At 40.8% G+C, this 19,798-nt stretch overlaps 1 protein-coding gene across 2 annotated transcripts in view; it reads left to right on the top strand.

Annotated features, from left to right (window-relative positions):
• The window catches only part of mboat2a (membrane bound O-acyltransferase domain containing 2a), a 35,300-nt gene that overhangs the window by 11,396 nt on the left and 4,106 nt on the right, over nucleotides 1-19,798 (top strand). The window contains exons 2-11 of one of the 2 annotated variants that reach the window (XM_029494393.1): nucleotides 6,804-6,949; nucleotides 10,476-10,553; nucleotides 14,374-14,469; nucleotides 15,315-15,370; nucleotides 16,648-16,702; nucleotides 17,615-17,801; nucleotides 18,548-18,740; nucleotides 19,203-19,306; nucleotides 19,403-19,467; nucleotides 19,663-19,795. In XM_029494393.1, the coding sequence (XP_029350253.1) occupies nucleotides 6,804-6,949; nucleotides 10,476-10,553; nucleotides 14,374-14,469; nucleotides 15,315-15,370; nucleotides 16,648-16,702; nucleotides 17,615-17,801; nucleotides 18,548-18,740; nucleotides 19,203-19,306; nucleotides 19,403-19,467; nucleotides 19,663-19,795 (1,113 nt within the window). The remainder of the gene's footprint in view (nucleotides 1-6,803; nucleotides 6,950-10,475; nucleotides 10,554-14,373; nucleotides 14,470-15,314; nucleotides 15,371-16,647; nucleotides 16,703-17,614; nucleotides 17,802-18,547; nucleotides 18,741-19,202; nucleotides 19,307-19,402; nucleotides 19,468-19,662; nucleotides 19,796-19,798) is intronic. The other variant, XM_029494394.1, reaches the window with a different exon arrangement.

Genomic DNA, 19,798 nt, shown 5'->3' with positions numbered 1-19,798 from the left:
CAACACTAACCAACCCTTCACTGCTCTCATATCCTGCCAGCCATATACCTAATGGCAAAGGGTGTGGAGCAGTATTTTGTTCAACTTCCTGCTGATTTACTCACCACATCTCATGTTTGTGTACTTTATAAATAGTCCAAGTTATAGTCAGTGCTTCTCCTGCAACTTCCCTACATCTTGCAGAGAGATTTTAAGGTCCCTTATCATCAGTTGTTTTTTAATCTTTCTATTGAAATTAAAGAGAGGCTTTCATTTGCATCTTAAGGAGGATCCCAACCTTTGCATGTGCAATATTCCAAAGCCACTGTAGTCAGAGTTTAGATGATGCCACTATTTGAGTTGACTTGGGGCGTTTTGATTCTCTCCCCCCATACTGTCAGCAGCGTTGTAAATCTGCATGAGTCATTGTAAACTACAGCTGATGGAAATGAAAGGAGACTGTGCAGAATGGGACTGTAGCATCACATAAGCTGTGCAGGTGGAGGAATTGGGGGTGGTGGTGTTGCGCCTTAATGACACGGAAAAAAGGGTTTTATGCTAATGACTGTCTAAAATTATCCCCCACTCTGTGTAGACACACACACAAACAGATGCAGGTGCACATGCACAAAAAGGAACCCACCAGTCACCGTTGGTAAGTCTTGGATAGAGAAGCGTAAGCTCGCTGTAAGAGGGAACTATTTTAGTCTCACTGGGCTAAACTCAGACCATGCAGGAAGGAGGATGGAGGAGAATACTACTTGTGAAAAATTATATTGCCCTGTGTGTGTGTTTAATGCCACTCTTGCTCATTGAAGACATGAAAATCATTACCTAGGCAAAGAACTCTCTCATGGGAAATGCACCCAGCACCTATACACAGTAGGTCAGACTGAACAAGCTGGTTTTATTCTGATGCTTATCTGTCTCATGGCCCACCTTCTGTAACATATGCCACGCATATTGAAGGTCCCTCAAGGATAAATGGGTGATAGATCTTGCTCTCATGGAAAGGGAAACAGAGAAAACTGTGTCTGCATGACAAATCATTCATCCTCTCTGTGTTGCCTCATTTATCATGATTAGTTTCTTTGCTGTCTGACTGCCTGACTGGAGCTCTTCTCGCTATAAGTTTGATTGAAACACAAGACAACGAGAGAAGTTACCGTGGCATTATAATTATTGTAAGAAAATCATAATTGTGAGTGCTTCTTGTGAGCATTTGAGGAGGAACCTAGATTGAGGAAAACAGAACCAGACAGAAAATTTCAAATGGGGAACATGGTGTGAGAATGACATACACAGAAGTGTGCTGCATGCTCAGAGGAGCTTGATGTTCTTCTCCTTTACATGTATATGGACAGAGAGACGTGCACACTGTACTATGCTCAATAACGAGCTTCAGGAAACTGGCTTATCTCTGTCTTTCACTGCATCCACAATGACTTCCTCCCTCCCCTTTATCTCCTCTCCCTCTGCCAGACTGCACGTCAGTCTATAACTTAGCTTCTTGAAGGTGAGCTGAACCCTGAGCTGCAGCCGACAGGAGAAACTGTCTGACAGCTCATTGCCCTGAAGTGCTAATCGCTCACTTCGGCCTGCCACGCGTTCAAACATCTGAATGCATGTCTCACCCCCCCTGCGGCTCTCTCATCCATACACACTGTAGTGACATGATTGATTGGCTGAAGCGCTGCCCTCTGAGAGAAAGTGGAAGAGCATGCTGCGGATGGTAGGAGGAAAGAGTCGTCATTTAAGGGCGTCTTCTGGCCAAGCCTGTTTGAGGTGGTTTTTATTTAAGCTTTGAGAGAAAACATTGTGTGAGTGTCATTTGTTAACACGGAGAAAGAAAAGGGCATTACTGACAACATGATGCCGTAGTTTTACACTCTTCCCGCCTTTCAGGACACGTTCAGTGGATTTGCTGCAGTGTGTTTATCCAAACTGGTGGTGTTTTTGTGTTTCTCTCTTTGAATTTATTACAATTTCTTTTGTAGCACAAATATTCAGCCTCACATTCAGTAAAATAAGAGTGCTTTACCTCAGGCCAAGGTTGGCCTAAAAATTAATCAATAACAGAAGAGGAGAGCCATGCATTATGAATGAAGATACAACACACCCTGGCAAAGGAACTTGCCTATTGCAAAATGTTCATTTACTAATCTACTATTCCAACTCTGGTGACAGGTTGAGGGGAAAAACTTTGAGCCTTTTCTCTTAACAAAGACTGATTTTGTGCCTTCATTTTTATCGTACAGTGTATTATATAACATTCTTGCGCTAGTCTAACTTTCTGTAAAGTGTAGCAGGCTTTACCAGTCGATATAAACCCCACATTTCTTCATGCTGTATAATATGTGGAAGGTACATTGGCCCTGAAATTGCAACGACTTAAATAACAACACATGAGGTACAAACACACACAACACGCTCAAATAAAGAAACAAAAGGCTGTGTGTTTGAACTTTGATGTGTACCGTGGGGAGGCATCTTTGATCTGTTAGTGAAATGTAGCAAGCACACTGGGATGTGTTCCGATTGTACAACTATGCTCAGGCAAAAGATATTTGCTTTGACTCTTGATCTCCCAACTGCTGACAATAATTTTCAATGTCAGTCCACTACATCACAACATTTAAACCAATCTGGTGATTTCAGCTCCTTCCAGAAACTCAGACAAATTGGTAGTTTGGCATTTGTAATTGTGAGCACTTTGACATTTTCAGTAACCGAGAATACACCCTGAATTTGAATCAGTCTCACCAGCTACCTGAAAGCTGTCATCCCTTCTTCCAGCTGAAAGTGACACATTGCACAGAGTGGCAATAGACAATTTACTTTTCAAAGGGATGGTTTGGATTTGTTGACATGTAGTCATCACACCTACCTAAGAGGTGTTGATGATAATGCATAGGCACTATTGGAATAGAAATAGAAGTGTTAATCCGTGGATTGCTGCTCGTTCATATTTTAATGCATGCATTTATAATCACTAGCAAAATTGAGATGGTGTTTGTCGTGATGTGGAACAAAACGAGACTCATAGAAACTATCCCTTATTGATGTTTCTAACTTCATTAATTATCCTAGTTTGCTATTTATGAAGCTCAAGGGCACCTGGAATCACTGATAAGCCAGTCAGGAACCAATAGGTCCAATTACAAGCCTGCAGGAGAAAGCAATAGCAGGCTCTTTCATGGTTGGACAGAACAATTTGCATGCATTTCCTCAACTGCCAAAGATGGCCCTTTGAATATTATAACAGAGCACTAGATATTTCAATACCGACAGGGTTTAGTATTTTAAAGTAATCTTGAATGCATTTCCTGTTTCCCTATCAATTCTTCGCATCGGCTACTTATTTTTTAAGTCATGTTGTTTTTTGGGCAGCATGGTGGATTTTCTGGGTTCGATTCTCTGGCCTGGTTCTTTCTTTGTGTATTTCCTCGGTTACTACTCCTGTGTGGGTTTCCTCTGGGTACTCCAGCTTACTGTTACGCACATTTAGGTTTGTACGTAGACCTGGGTGTGAGCGTGAATGGTTGTAAGTCTCTCTAAGTGGGCCCTGCAACCGGCTGGCAATCTGTGCAGGGCGAACACCTCCCTTGCCCAATGACAGCTGGGATCGGCTCCAGCCCCCCTGCAACCCTGACGGATAGGCGGTGTAGATAATGGATATTTTGTTAAATTTCTTTTGGACCAAAGTGTTTTGGGTAAGTAGCTGCTGCGAAAACTTCATCCCTAAATTACACATTTGCCTTTTTTCCAAACATCATCCCCTGAATTAAGGTGTGTGCCAAAGAGGTCACAAAAGGTTTTTCATGAAGCACTTTCTTATCATGAAGTTACAGTCCCTTTTTTGTCTATTCAATGGTAATTGGTTATACTTAATAATCAACTGGTTGTTACAAGAAACAATTAAGTATTGCAGCTTTATTCTTTATATTATATGAGCACAGTTCAACCCTTGCTAAAGCCTTGGACAGTACAGTTTCCCTGTCACATGTACATGAAATTCCTTACTTGCGAAGTAATGGGTTGATATCCAGGGTGGGGCAGGTTTCACCACCACTTACTCACAGGCTTTTGCGCACACAAGTATTTCAAGCACATTTATCATTTCACTTGTAAAGTCATTTATAGGGAGCCAATTACCTAGACAACAGTTGTGTTCACGAAATCTATCAAGTAAAATAATTGCATTTGATTTTACTTTCCTTTGTTGTGGAGCAAGGCACATTAGCATGCACACAAAAGCTTGCTTGATTCATCATGTAACAATTTTAACTATATGACATTACTGGCTATTTTTGCTTCTGTGGGTCGCTTTGACAATTGAGCGAAGTAAATGTGGGGGCATGTGCTGGTTTGCAGATGAGCCAGTCAGTCATCCTGTGGGCAGGCATGGAGGCTGGCAAGTCAGTTTCTTATTCAGCCAACCAGAAAGCAAAGACTTCTCCAACAAGAGAACAGCTTGAAGCAATCAAAGCATGAAATGACATCCAAAGCCATGGATTTGGTAAACACTGTTTGAAAAAATAACAAGCGGCTTGTATGAGAAGGGGAAGCCAGAGGAAGTCTTTGTGATGTGATATTCTATCATGCCAGGGCATCTTATTTTTCCTTTCCCTCTTTTAAAAGGAGGAGCGGGTGATTTGCGGTTGCACCTGAGTTTCTTTTTGCAATATTCATTACGTTGTTATCACTGCCCAACACTCAGATAATGGCATGCGTCATGGCTTGATGTTTAACTGAGTTAACCTTTATTTTATTATTTATGGTGGAGTGACGGATCTAGTAGCCAATTTTGATAAATATAATCTTATTTGGCATAAAGTTGGGTTGGGTTGATCCACAACAGAAACTGTAGATAGACGCGGAAGAATGAAGATAGTTGCATGGTAGTTTGCGTTTGATACCATACAAACACTATTTGACACATCTTAAAGGCAAAGAAAGAGCCAGTGGATTACATTTAGCTTTTAGGTTAAGCCCAGAAAGTAGGATACACAGCAGCAATTGGGATCCCTCTGTGAACAATACGATCCATTGACAAAAGAAGAACAAAAGAGGCCAGCTCCCCTTGTTAGTGGAACAGTTGTGCTTTGTTTTTGTGTATTTATTCATCTGTCTCTACACAAAAAAAACAAAAAACTGATATCCTCTGCCAAATGCCATATGATATAATACACTCAGGCTAATGCTGCAGATCATTTGTCACTACATCTGTTAGCCATGCTGACTTTAAGGGCCCACATGCTTAAGGCCCCTCCCCATCTCTGTCTTTCATTAATCATGCAGGTTGCATAGATAATGGATGGTGCACATGATGTCTCTGGCCTGACGGATCTGTTAACATGACCTATATACATGGTCGGGCCATTGTGTCTCCAGAAATGGATCATTTAACGTGACATTAAAACAACAAAGTGCTCATTGAAGATTATTTCACCTTTTTATAGTGTTAAGTGAAATTATTTCTTCAATGATAACGTCTCTTGCTCCTTTGTCCCATATCAGACCTTTTTAATATACTGAAATTTTGACTTTTAAAAGATGTAAAAGGTGTTTTTAAAAGATGGACCAAAAATGTGAGGTGATGTCATACTGAAATACTGGGATTGCAGTTACATATACACGTCTTTTATAATACGTTTTTGTGTGTGCTGCCTTTATTTAAAGGTTTTAAAGCAGAGAGTATTGACTTAAAGAGGAGAGAGTGAAATAACTCAGCCAGCTTTTACATTTTGTGTATGTGTGTGTACAAGTGCCCAGTGCGATAACAGTGAATAGCAAAGTACATCATATGCTACCCCTGAATTATCACTCTTCATGGGTTGACGCGACATACATACTCGTTCAGCACTATATCATAGCTAAAACAAGGATGTCAGTGCGTGACAACTGAAAAAGAAGTGTCTACCGAGGAGTGCGCCGCGATCATGACGGTGGTTTCACTGATAAATCCTCTAACAATCAAATTGACAAGATGACATGATCCAGTCAGATCAATAGGACATGATGTATATGTTCCCTCAGGATGAATAGAAATAAAATGTTAGTAATCAAACAGAGAGGTTTCTATTTTCCCTTCCTTGATGGATCTGGTCAATCACACTATTGTCTGGAGTAAAGCCTCTTTGCTCTACCATTTAGAGACATTAACAGATGAAACAAGGTCTCACACACCCAGTCTAACCCAGCTTTACTCTGACTTATCACACATAACTTGTTTGACCTTAAGAGATATACAAATATAACAATAAAAACCTATTTAAAAAAGATAACCTCTTTTCATCGTTTGCTTGCTGGGTGATAAGGTACAGTATTGAACCAAAGGATCTCACTGTGTTTTGCATATTGAAGTTCAGGCTTTTTTCCAGACATACAGCAGAAGTCAAACACACTTTCCCAATAGGAAAGTGTGTTCTATATTGAGAAAGAAAATTTAAGTTAGCCAGCTAGTTAGCCACTAGCTCATTCCAAGGACTAAATTCTTGTTTAATGTCTTAACATGGATTCTGTATCCATTTTGAATCATTTCAATAATCAACCTCCGTAATATTAATTTGGCAATCTACTCAACAGCTCTATTTTTGTGTATTTACCCCTTTTTAAATCCTTTGCTTTTCTCCTGTTTTCACAGTAAACCAATTTACCTCTGTGGCACTCTCATTATTTCTCATGCTTTATCTGCCTTAATGTTGCTCTCATCTCAGAACTTAGCCCAGCTCCAGCTCCAGCTTCCAGTTTTAGTTTAGTTTAGTTTTTTTTTTTGAGGGGGGGGCTTCCCATGTGACAATGTTTTTGTGTGTTCTGTGCAGGTTAACTTTGTCGCATGTCAGCTGTTTGCTCTGCTGATGGCTGTGTGGTTTCGGCTCTACCTCCACCCTAGTAAGACCAGTCCCTTCATCAGACATGTGGTGGCCACTCTGCTGGGCTTCTACTTGGCTCTCTTCTGCTTTGGCTGGTGAGTCACTCACTGCTGATCAGCTCTTTTCTTGTCGTCACTCCCCACTTCCTTCCCCACTCAGAATTGCTTCGTACAATAGTATTTTAGGGAGATCCTTTTCCAGCAGACTGTGGCCATGTCCCAACTTCAAACAGTTGTACATTGAAACAGTAATCATTGGATTGTTTTTAAGGGATATTCTTACTCTCATGGTACTTCTATTGGCATGGCATGTTATGCAATTTTGTGTAATGAAAGGATTTGATTATTTATTAACTTGGCTGTCCTGTCCATTTCTGTTTTCCTACATTTCCCAGAATGATTCACCCTAAATCTCAGAGGACATGTCTAGGCATTTCAGCATTACAGCTAAAATCAGATAATATGCCAATTAATCTGATAGTTTAGTGATAGCAAATTCATTTTCATAATTTCATAATCAATGCAAACCAAATACCTTTACTAAAAGTCTGATAAGCCAGTGATTAACATTTTGTTATTTGTTAGACTAAATTGTTAATTAATACGACAGGGGGCAGATGTATCAATAATTAAAATTAGAAGTTATAAATTAGAACTTATAAGTTGAGTAATTTATTTAAACTTGGAACAGAACATGGAGAACGAATCACAAACTAATGAGTTAGGTAATTTTGTCATTTAATAGAAATGTAATTATCTGCTTAATGAATGGCTTTAAATTTTGTAAGTATTGTTGATAATTTGTAACCACTTATCCAGTCTCAAGCAACGCATATTTCATTCAATATTTTTCTGTTTCATGATCACTCAGTGATTTTGCTGTTCCTCACTATGCCTTTGTTCTCCTGTCTTCATCCTACACCCACTTCTTGTTCGTGACATGTCTGCGATCATCCTGTTTTTCTCGTCGCACTTATGCCGCTCCCTTTATGGCCCTTCCCTTTCTCATTTGCCCTCACCCTTCTCATTCCCCTCATCCTTGCCAAAGCAAATGGATCGATTGGCTAGTAACTGATATCCAATTAGAAAGCTATTGCCCTGTAATAGACAACCCACTGTACCTCTGGCAGAGTGCCTCTCAAAGTGCAGCTGCATATGCGAGTGTGTGTATAAGAGAGCAGACCGAGGAAACTTTAACCAGACAGCCAGCACTGGGAAAATGCTAACTAGGTGAAATGTGACCTGATCATCAGGTGATGAGGAGTAAGCTGCGGGCTTCATCTGATTACACACCAATGGACAGTTCACGTATTTGATGCGGCTGACACCGAGCTGCAGTTTAAAGATAGCATTTGTTGTGGCTGGGAGAGCTATTGTATAATTAATTCCTGAGGCAGACTCAAGACTATTACCATGATTTAAATTTATTGGTGAGTGTACAGAGTTTCCATTGGTCACTGTGCTTTTTTTGGCACTTAAAATAAATAAAGTAATGGGCGCGATAAATAATATTGATGTTTTTATCTTGACATTTATATTTCATATAGTTCTCATCAAGCACAGATCAGTCAACCCCTGTGTCACCAAGACTGACAAACCCAACAGTTTCCAACAAAAGCAACGCAGGAGGAAAACCCTCCTTTGAAGGGAGGAAACCTCTGGCAGAACTGGAATCCATTTTTTGTCAGTAGAAACTGAAGAGCTGGTTCAAGATAAGGTACAAGCCCTTAAACTGCGTTGTTGAGGATGGGTCTCTGGGCTGTACATTAGTCTTTATAACAGTTGCACTCATAAGAATGACTGAGATGACTGGTTTCTGGCATTGATGAATGGATGGTGGAGCGATAACTAAGTGGATTGGTTGATTTGATTGCTTCTTTCCCAGTTTAAAGTTGGAAACAACTTGCTTCTTCTCTCTGCTGAAGAACTCGTTTAGCTGCTGAAATGCTTTGTAATGGCGAGGTCTCCATTGCTTGACAGGTTGGCAGCTGTAGCTCCATCAGCTGGTGCAACGTAAGCTGATGAGCATTCATTGCCATTGTCACCGGCAACTGGCATACGATTGATATTTGTATAGTTTGTATAGGTACTTAAATCTTTCTTGGATTCAGGCCCTACACTTAATGGGAAGTCATTATTCTTTCATCCTTAATATAAATTTTTTAAGTATTATTTTATGAGATTTATAGTTAGACAGTATGTGGCAGACAGGAGAAAGGGTGAAAGAGAGGGGAATTACATGCAGCGTATGTCCCCTGGTTGGAGTTGAGCTCAGGACGCTACAATAACGTGGCATGTGCACTTCCCACTAGGCCACCTGTACTGCCAATAGTCACACTGGACAGAAGCATGACAGCCAGTGAATAAAGCTTATGTCTGTGAGAGTATGGCAAGGAGTTTAATTTGCCATAATAATTAAATGGCCCATATAAATGTGTATAAGCAGATACATTTCAAAAAGGGAATGTATATCATTTATTGCACTTGGCTCAGTGTTTTTATGTTAACATGTCTGGGGGGGGGGGGGTGCAGGTGCAGCTGCAGCTTGCTCTATGTAACATATGTTAAAATATACATACACAAACGTAATGATTTCAATTTTTTGTGTACAAACACTCATGCCTTAGAGGGCACCTGACTGCGGGACCCCACAGGACCTTCCTCCCAAATGCTGCTGAGTGTTGGTTTATTTTGGGGTAGTGTCCCTCCTAGTCAGATGTACAAGCTTGTTTTTTGATAGTCACCAAAGAGAGAAACTGGAGATTGTTGATCATTTTTGGATTTTTCTTACATGAGGACAGCATTTCATGAGTTTTTTTAAATTCTTCAATAGCAGAAGGTCAGAAGTTGTCTTTTGTGTAAGAACTGTTGTTGCGTCCTTTCATATTATTCTTTACCCCCTTTTCGCTGGGGAAAAAATTATCTGTTTCATCCACCTAATCCCGCCTCTTACCCTGCAAGCCCCGAATGTCCTTGCCCCTTTTGTTGACTCACTGCAAACACAGTGTGGCATCTCTCCACTCCTGGAGGCCTTGACATCATCAGTGCCACACACTGTGCGCTTCAAAGACCCGTCTGGTAGCTGCTGCTGCTTTCAAGCTGTGTGTTTGCGCCCTGTATTCAGGCTTCACAGGGGAGACAGAGAGGCAGATGTTTGATCAACACGTACAGGTTCACACACAATTCACTGAAGTGTTGTGATCTAAGGAATCATGCAGACAGAAAACTTGGGAATCAGCAGGGTGACGGTGGATGTCACCACCCTATCCTGTCACAAGCGAGGGGGGAGGTTTCCATGGCCGATGGTGTGACTGTAGTTTCATAATGTGATCATTTCCTCATCCTAATTGCAGTGTGCGCTGACAAAATATTATAGTAATGTAAAGAGAAAATATTTTAAATATGGTACTGGCCAAGCATGGACCATTTTGGCCAAATGTTGTCATTTGAATATTCAGGAGCATTCAGGAGCTCTGGGTTTCAACCTGAAGAATTTCCTTTGAGCCACCAAACACTGGCACCAACAAATTGCCCTGTAACAATACACTAAATGCCGCCCAGCATCTTTGTGTTTTTCATTTTAATTGATAATTTATGAACTATGTTGCCTGTCTTTTTCCAGGTACTCCCTTCATTTCCTGATGCAAAGTGGTCTGTCCTACAGTGTGATGGTCTTCGCTGGCCTGGAACACATGCACAAGTAAGGTCACATGGAGCACAAAGGACAAGGACACACAACTTTTCTTGTAAAATGTTTCCCGGACGTGTCAGTCATACTTCTGAAAACTGAAAGGGGACCAAAAGCAGTATAGTCAGTATACCACAATCTTGTTTGGTTATGCATTAGATGGTATAAAGGCGGCAAATCAGATGACTATGGATCTCATCTGTCCGTGTTTTCGTTCTTTGAGGCACAGCCTGGGTCACGATGACAACAATACCGTCCTTCCATCCTTTCCATCTGTGACCATACTTCATCAAGGCAAACACTCACACACACACACACACACATGCGCCAATGTTATTTTTGCCAGAAATCAAGGTTATGAATGGCAGGTGTGAACCGTCAATGTTTACCCCTGGGGAGAGCACTTTAAATAGATGCTAACAAAACTGTAATGATAAAAGTAGCTGCACTCAGAAGCTAATGACAAGACGGCAATGGCATTTCAATATCCAACATGAAATGCCACGTTTCCCCACAGGTTTAACCCTCTGCAGGCAGAATTCATGTGCTTTTAGCCTGGCACTCTGTGTCCTGCAGAAGTGGCTAGATAAGCAGCATCCATACTGTAGCTCTTATGAAAATGAAAATTGCAGCTATCACCCCTGTGAAACAAATGCAGCTCCATCACAGAGATGAGGTTCATCCAGCTGGATAAAGGTGCAACTCTGGGGCAAAGAGGACAAGAAGCATAGAGGCAGGGCACACTGACATGTTCATATTTGCAGAGGACAAGTGATATATTTGTGATGTCTGTGCCCTGTGATGCCCTGTGATTTTTGCCAACTGAGTGTACAAGTCATCCCCAACACAAGGCCTTTGCCTTTTGAATTTAATTTCGGCACAAGTTACAAATATTCATTCATTCATCTTCTACTTATCCGGGGGGTGCCGGAGCCGATCCCAGCTCACATTGGGTGAGGGTGGGGTACACCCTGGACAGGTCATCAGTCCATCACAGGGCCAACAGACAGAGACAGGCAGAGATAAATGGCCACTCACACTCAGACCTCCGGGCAATTTAGAGTCACCAATTAACCTGGACATGATTTTCTTTGGAAGGTGGGAGGAAACCAAAGCAAGCACGTGGAGAACATGCAAACTGAGCACAGAAAGGCCTCAGGCCCAGGAATTGAACCCGCAACCTTCTTGTTGTGGGGCAACAGTGCTAACCACTATGCCACTGTGCTGCCCCAGTGTGTACATATTTTGGTTAATTACCTGAAGCAGTGGGAGTCAACTGGGTTTCTTTCAGACAAGGTTTGGCATGGAAGAAAAGAAGTGTCATGCTGACACTTAAAACTTCACCCTCTGGCTGTTTACCCAGTAATTCAGCCCTGATTCAGCAACTCAAGAGCACTAAAGCAGAGAAAACACTGTCTTTATCTTTCTATAATTATTAACATATCCTCAGAATAGGACCTAAAATAGATTAAAAACATTTATATGTAACATAAGTGGGCTTATTTGTAATGAAAATTGAACATAAAACTGAGTTCACATAAGAGTGACAAATGTGCAAATAGCTTCCCCACAACTAGAAGCTGAGCAGATGGAAATTTACTCTGGATCTGTCCACTCATTTAGCGTGTGTGTATGCCTTGAGGCATTTACTACACATGTTTACACAACCCTTGAAGGAGGTCTTGGAGTGTTCACATATTTATTAATAGCCTGTTTTTTGTTTTGATTGCGCCACATATGGCGTGTATCCGTACCTGCAGCTCCTGTGTAGAGCCTTGTCTACGTGTTGACCTGTCTACTGCTGTCCCACAGTGGGAGGCCAGCCTGCTTTAGTCCCAGGCTCCATCTGATGCCGTGAGTGAAACGCCCACCTCTGAGCTGCGAGTTACACAGACACAAATCAGATGAGGATAAAGACTGACTAGCGGGCTCACTGCAGATATAAGTGCTGCAGAATCTACAGCTCATATCATCACTGATTAACTGCATCTCTGTACTACCAGCGGAGACAACTGAGTTTGGTGAAATGCAATGATATGAAAATGTTGATAGGCTAAACAGAAAAAAAAACCCAGCTTGTGTTACACCATCAAAATGCCACAAAGTATATCATAACGTATTCACTGTATTTGGTCTTGACGGTAAAGCAAAGCATATAAAATTTGCAATTTGAAATTTCGGTGTGTGTTTAGTGTGTGAGTTGACGGGCAACTGGACTCTTTTTTTTATTTTACATTGTTCAAAGTGTTTTATTAAGGTTACTGACTTCGTAGAAGTGTGCCAAACAATCAATTCATAAAAGGATTGCGATTCTCATTTGCTACAATTCAGAATCGATAAAAAAAAAAACAATAAATAAAATCCACACACTGCCTGGCTCCATTTTGTATGCGGGACTTCCTAACTTTTTATTTTTTCCCAAGTTCCGTTTTTATTTTTTCCATATATTTTCCGTTTTTATCATTTTACACAAATTTAACTCCGTCTTAATATAGACAATTTCTTCAGTTATAACTGAAATTTTTAGTGCCTCCACATATTTAAGCAAAAACTTAACAATAAAACAATGAAACATATCAAAGGGGTCCAGTCTTTGGGGAGGCTGGTCTCTGGAAGGGGGTTCTGTGAGGAAATTGATAAAAGGAGCTTTTCTCACTGAAGTCACTTGCAAACCATGAACACTTACCTTTTCTGTAAATCGATATTGAATAAAAGATGCATTACTAATCATGAGCATTGAGAGTAATGTTAATGGCGCCTCAAAAGCTTCTTTCTTTTGTTCTTCCTGGAAACTGTTACTAATTCACCCCAAGGAAATAGTGGTTAATGTCAGTGAGATAGCACTTTGTAATGTCTCCAAAATGAATGATTTGCCACATGAATCTATTTAAGCTAATGATTCTGAATGTATCAGTGCAGCACCATTGAATGAGTCCTGATGCTGCAGGGCTGCAATAGGAACCGTATGGGAATAGGGTTCCTATTGTTAAAACCAGTACTGTTCCCATATGTGTAGGATGCTGAAGAATGTGTACACTGTTGTGCTAATAAAAAGCATGCTAAGTGTGGGTTGGATACAAACACAGAAATCTCAGAGTGCATAAAAAGACTGTACAATGGTTACCTCCTCTTCATATTGCCTTCTCTGAGGGTTTTGTGATTAATAGTCATGTGTAACACCATTTGTTTTAGTTCTTGGAGGTTGCTCTTGAAATATTTCATATTCCAGCAATGTGCGCGTGTTTGTTTTTATTCTTGGAATTAAAGATAAGATTATGTCTTTGTTGTATCTTGGGCTGCAGCTACAGTAGGCTCTCACAATCAGAAGGTGCAGTTATGTCTTATCTCCAATGCAGCTTTGCACTCAGAGCAGCACAATCCTCTTACTGTTGGCAGCAGAGGAATGCTTCCAAGCTAGCTTTGACTTGGGCTGACTCTGCAGCAGCTTTGTACCACAGGCTCCAGGGCTGCTGTGTCTTCAGCCCTCTGTTGAAATGTTGCATTGTCCTCTGTCTTCAGCCACTGACAGTGACACATAGTTGCAGCCTCCTCCTTCCCTTTGTACAATTTTTAACCCCCTCTCCTTTCCATAGGTCTGCCCTGTTTCCATGGCCACTGTCTTGTGTACTGAATTTGGGAGGGGGGGGGATTTCTCTCCTGATATTTCAACATTTACATGATATAGGTCAAGGTGATAAGATCCACTTCACTGTGCAGATTAGATTAGTGAGAAAAAAAACTGTTTGCAAACGGTATAATTATTAAATTGATAACTTAATTATTTATATTTATGTGAATTTCCTCGTTTTTTGTTTTCTTGTCTTCTACACAGGTACTGCTTCATTGTGACACTTGGCTATCTGATCTTGTGTCAGATCACTCGAGTTTATGTGTTTGACTATGGCATGTACTCTGCAGACTTTACAGGGTAAGCTACACCAACAACACAGGGCTTTTTACTGTAAGAAATTTGGCTTGCAGTAGTTAGAAACATTTAGGTTTCTCTTGATGAGAAGTTTTAACCCAAATGGAGCGCTAAAGAGATGCTATAAAGAGAAACTACCAGTGAGTGAGGGCAGCATGGCATATAATTCCAACGGCTCTGAACTGAACAGCATTAAGAGCTTGTCACGCAGCTCAGCTGTATCCACAGGAGGACGCCAGTAGGGACGATAGTTCCTTGTGGTTGGTTCCCACTCCTCCAGCCTGTCTGACAATTCAAGCAGACTGGCTGCTCTCCCAGCAGGGTGGGGGTGGCTAGTTGCTAAGCAACCTTATGCAAACCCATGCTGCCTCTGCGAGGGCAGAGATTTCACTCTTTCAACTGCCGCGTCTGCTGCCCCTCTGTTTTTCTTGAAAATGTCAAACTCACATGTTTTTCGAAAAATGTCAGTTCCACCCTCCAAGTCAGCTGAGCTTTGTCCTACATGACCAGGTGGTACTTTTCCTCAAAAGAATGAAGATATGCTATAAAATGGACAGTAAAATGTTGCTTGCTTTTGTCTCAGAGGCTTAACGTGATGCTGCCACAAGCAGTTTTTATGCATAAGATCAGTCAAGAAATTGGATTGGCAAGTATCAACAGAAATTTTTAATACACCTAAATGCAGGCTTTACAACGTCATATGTACGCTGGATTTCTAGTGAATGGTTTTATAAAGTTTGAAAGACATTTTTATGGGTCTTATGTGACCATTTATATTCTCATGAACTGAATATGTTGACATCTGCAGTTTTAACTTGGCATGTTTCTGTTTAATGCTCTCTTTTAAGGCCCATGATGGTTATAACACAGAAGATCACCAGCTTGGCATTTGAAATACATGATGGTAAGAAAAGTCACTGTGTGTGTGTTACCCTCTGTGTGAAAAAGAGGGTAAAAATTGTTGGCTCAGTTCTCTTTGGAGTTTAAAAACAGAACACACAGTCATGTCTCTGAACCAGTAGTCACTTCTGACTGCTCTAAACCAGAAAGAGCATAAACACAGTTATGTAATAGACCAATGACCAAGTATGCACGCCCTCATTCTATCCCTTGTTCTAATTTTTAATAGCTAACTTTTAACACAAGTTGAGTTTTTACATTTGATAGCAGTTGTTCAACCAACTGATCACAAGATGTACAAATCAAACCCGGATATCAGTAGAAGGCCGAGCACATGCCAATACTTTTGACTTTTAAGTCTTGGTTTTTTAAAGCTAATCAACAGCTGGAACTGAATCACCACAGCAATAAATACATATGGAGACTTGACACCAGGGTTAAAATAAACATGATCAAGTGTCAGAAGCAAGGAGAGTCCTGTGGATCAAGAAGATGATGAGAGTCACTCTGAGTTTTTTAGTTCCCACTTGGACTCTTAAGTCCCCTTAGGATATTCTACACTGAGCATTGCTGTCAGTAACATCTGGTGTGTTGTTGTGTATTGGTGGGTGAGTGTATGAACATTGTAGTGTTTAAAATTTTGTCCGGATCACTGACTCTGCTTGTAACTGTGACTCTAATGAGAAACCTAAGACTTTGGACTCACGTTCAACTGTGCTTTTGATACTGATACACAATGTCAGGGTTTTTTCATGTTTGCATGCAGTTAAAAGCTTGATGTACCTCCATGTTGCCAAAGCTGGCCACAAGTGGTCCATCTGATGACTTCCATTAACCCAGGTCCACGTAAGCCTAACAGCAAAATGATTGAATCAAATTTCCTCAGATAGCTTTAGCCCAGAGAATGGAGCTGACGTTTAAAAAGCTTCTTGCTAATAAATGCCAAGATTGTGCGCTTCAAGTATTCATCATCATGTGGCCAACAAAAACATACAGAAAAACAGAATGGTGGAGAAGCATGTTTTAGTTGGCAAAGTCATATGAGGTTATGCACACAATGGCCTCTTCTTTCTTTTGCACCATCCCTTCTTTCCACATTTCCCTTCCATACTTCTTGCTCATTGCTCTCTGCTAACTCATCAAGATGAAGTTGGTGTAATACATTATTAGGGCTGTTGACACATGTCTTCCCCAACCCCTGAGCCCACTTGTCTTACTATTCCTATATATGCTAAGGTTAGTAAATGGCTTTAAATTATGTTTCTGTGTGTCTGCCTGTAGGATTGACAAAGCGGGAGGGGCAGCTGACTCCCAGTCAGAAATACCTAGCTATCAGGTATGTGACTCAGGTATGTTTTTACTGCTTATGATGACTGGCTTAATTCGGTGAAGCTCAATTAAAATCTTGTCATGGTTTGAAATGATCATTAAGAAGCTCAGTGTGAATAGATGCTTCATCGCCTTCTTCTGTAGAATCACCTCAGTGATGTCTCGTGGCTCTCTCAGGTGCTGTCAAGTTGGTTGTTAGGTATCCTGTATCTAGGAAATCATGTGTTTACTGCGCTCATGTGATCTACTTTCTAGGAATGCACTTTCTCCCCATCAATCTTGAATGACATCGCTCCATATTTTCTTTAGTAGTTGGTATTCGAGGTGCTAGTGTGGCTGGTTTGTGAAGAGAATGCAAAAAAATCTGGATCTTTTAGCGATTTAGTTTGTGCAGATGGAGGACACAGCTTCATATTATGACATCTGACATATGAAATCAAATTTTAGAAATATCACTGGCTATGTATCTATAAGTACATGAAGTCCATACAAGCCCCCCAATGTCCTTCACCAAACTTTTATTGCATGCACCTTTGTTGTGCAGCTAGCTCAACGATGGCAGCTGGGAAGGTGGGACAGCTGCGTCAAACACCAGATTATTATTGAATTTGCCAGGGAATGATAAAAGACAACAACATCTCCAGAGTCAATAAAAGCACTCAGATATCTCCTGCTTGTTTTCCCAGGCGGCTGGCACTCATACCTACTTGTGGTATTGTGTCTGCACACTGTATTTTAAAAAGATGTCTCAAAAAAGGATTTAGGAATACAACACTGAACCCCTCCCTGCGTTTAACCAGTGTAGACTGGACTTGTTGACTTGTTAATTAATGTAAATCAATGTAATAGAAAAACTAAGAATTTTTTTAAACCCCCACCCTTACGTGACATCTGCTTTTGTTTCTTCCTGGGGCCCCAGCCGGATGCCCAGCTTGCTGGAGTACCTGAGCTACAACTGTAACTTCATGGGCATTCTGGCAGGGCCCACCTGCTCCTACAACGACTACATGGCTTTCATTGAAGGCACGGGCTACCAGCCACGCCACCAGGAGAATGCCAACGGCAAGGAGAATGGGAAGTACAAGCAAAGTGAACCTTCACCCAAGGTATAACACTCTTTGGTCGAGGTTGTCCGTAGTTCTGAGTGTCACAACATGCTCCTGCTCAGCCTTATTTCTTTCAGCTGAAGAGAAAATCTGGTATGCAGACAGGATTTGCAAGAAGTACACCAAGTAGAGACACATCACAAGTTCTTTTCCACATGAATAGAAGTGTATGCCTCAGGTGAAGTCCACAAACAGTGTGATAAAATAGACCCACATTTTGTTATAGTGGGCAAAAAAAAAAAAAAACATTCCAAATGCTTGTAACACTCAATGAGTGTATTTGAAATCATCATGAGTGGTTTTGATGTTGCAAAATTGGACTTTTACTTATGTAATTCTATTTTAAGTGTGTATTTCCGTAATGCTGGAAATCCAGGGTAATTATAATGCAATTGGTTCCCTTTAGAGAAACAAAATCTAAGACTTATTGAGAATTTAATAATCCCTATGTCTAAACCTCTCGGTTATTTCTGTATTCTTGCTGCACAATGCATTAATAATTTAATTATACAACAAGATTTGAGTGTTTGTCTCACAAGAGAGGAGAACAGAGTCGAAACAGATGTTACTAAATATAAATCATGACAGAATTCTCAAGGTTTCACACTAACCTCGACACAATGGAGTTTTTAAAAGGTAAATTGTCACATCTCAAAAGATTTTTTTTTTCTCAATGTAAAACAGTGCGATGACTTCTAACCAGACTTATTCTCTGTTTCTGACTCTGACCTCTCTTCTCTACCTAGAATGACGTCATCTCCAAGCTGTGCACGTGCGCCATCTCACTTTTCATCTATCTGTCTCTGTGCAAACTGCTCCCAGTGGAGCGCTCCATAAATGATGACTTTGTCAACAACACACCGTTCCATCTTCAAGTCATTTACCTGTACCTGGCCATGCTGGCACTGAGGCCAAAGTACTACTTTGTCTGGACACTTGGTGAGTGGTGCAAAGTTTTCACAGGAGTACACAGAGAAGTCCATTTCCTCCCGCTCCTTTGATAAGAGGATACATTTATTGAAAACAGATGTCAATAAATAGGTATTAAGAGAGATTAACAGCACAGTACTTACACTGATTAACATTTTATGTTGAAGTGTTCCTCCTTTGGTTGTTTGTTTAATGTCTCTGCTTCTTTATGAACGGACTGACCTGTTCTTGGTTCTGAGAGTTTGGTTATTTCTCAAGTAGATTGTGAATTGCCTGAAAGTGATTTCCAAACCCACGTTTAACAACATTTCTTGAAGTAACAGTGCCATCTAGTGCTGAAGGGAAAACATAGCTCTTCATTTTGATGCTGTAGCTCCATCTGTGTTTGTAATTGCTTCCCAGACTGATGAATTTTAAGGAGCGCTGCTGTTGCCCTTCACTCAGAATCATTTGTCCCTCCCTCTCCTGCAGCTGATGCTATCAACAATGCTGCCGGATTTGGCTTCAATGGATACAACAAAGATGGCTCCCCGCGGTGGGACCTCATATCAAATCTTAGAATCCTGGATATTGAGGTTTGATTCTTTTTATGAGCCTTATCATACCCTGATAATCATGTATTTATTTTGTTTAACTATAGCCTGTAAGTATATTTACCATTCTCGTTTCAGTTTGCCACTAGTTTCAAGTTGTTCCTAGACAACTGGAATATCCAGACAGCTCTTTGGCTCAAAAGGTATTGTTCAGTGTGTCAAGGGAAGTTGAGGGTTGTTGAAATAACTGAAAAAAATAAAATACACAGAGATATATACAATATATAAGCAAGCATTTCTGACTCTGTGTGATTAACTTTGATGACAACAATCCTTTAGTTTGTTTTTACTGGTGATTTCTACCTGAATTCATGATGCCATGTCTGTTCTAACCTCAGGGTATGCTATGAGCGCTGTCCAATCAACCCCACTGCTGCCACCTTCCTGCTCTCAGCCATGTGGCATGGGGTGTACCCCGGCTACTACCTGACCTTCCTCACTGGCATTGTCATGACCATGGCTGCACGTGCAGTG

This window comes from Echeneis naucrates, chromosome 22 (genome assembly GCF_900963305.1).
Source record: "Echeneis naucrates chromosome 22, fEcheNa1.1, whole genome shotgun sequence".
Classification (NCBI taxonomy): Eukaryota; Metazoa; Chordata; class Actinopteri; order Carangiformes; family Echeneidae; genus Echeneis; species Echeneis naucrates.
This window is presented reverse-complemented; position numbering and strand designations above follow the sequence as displayed.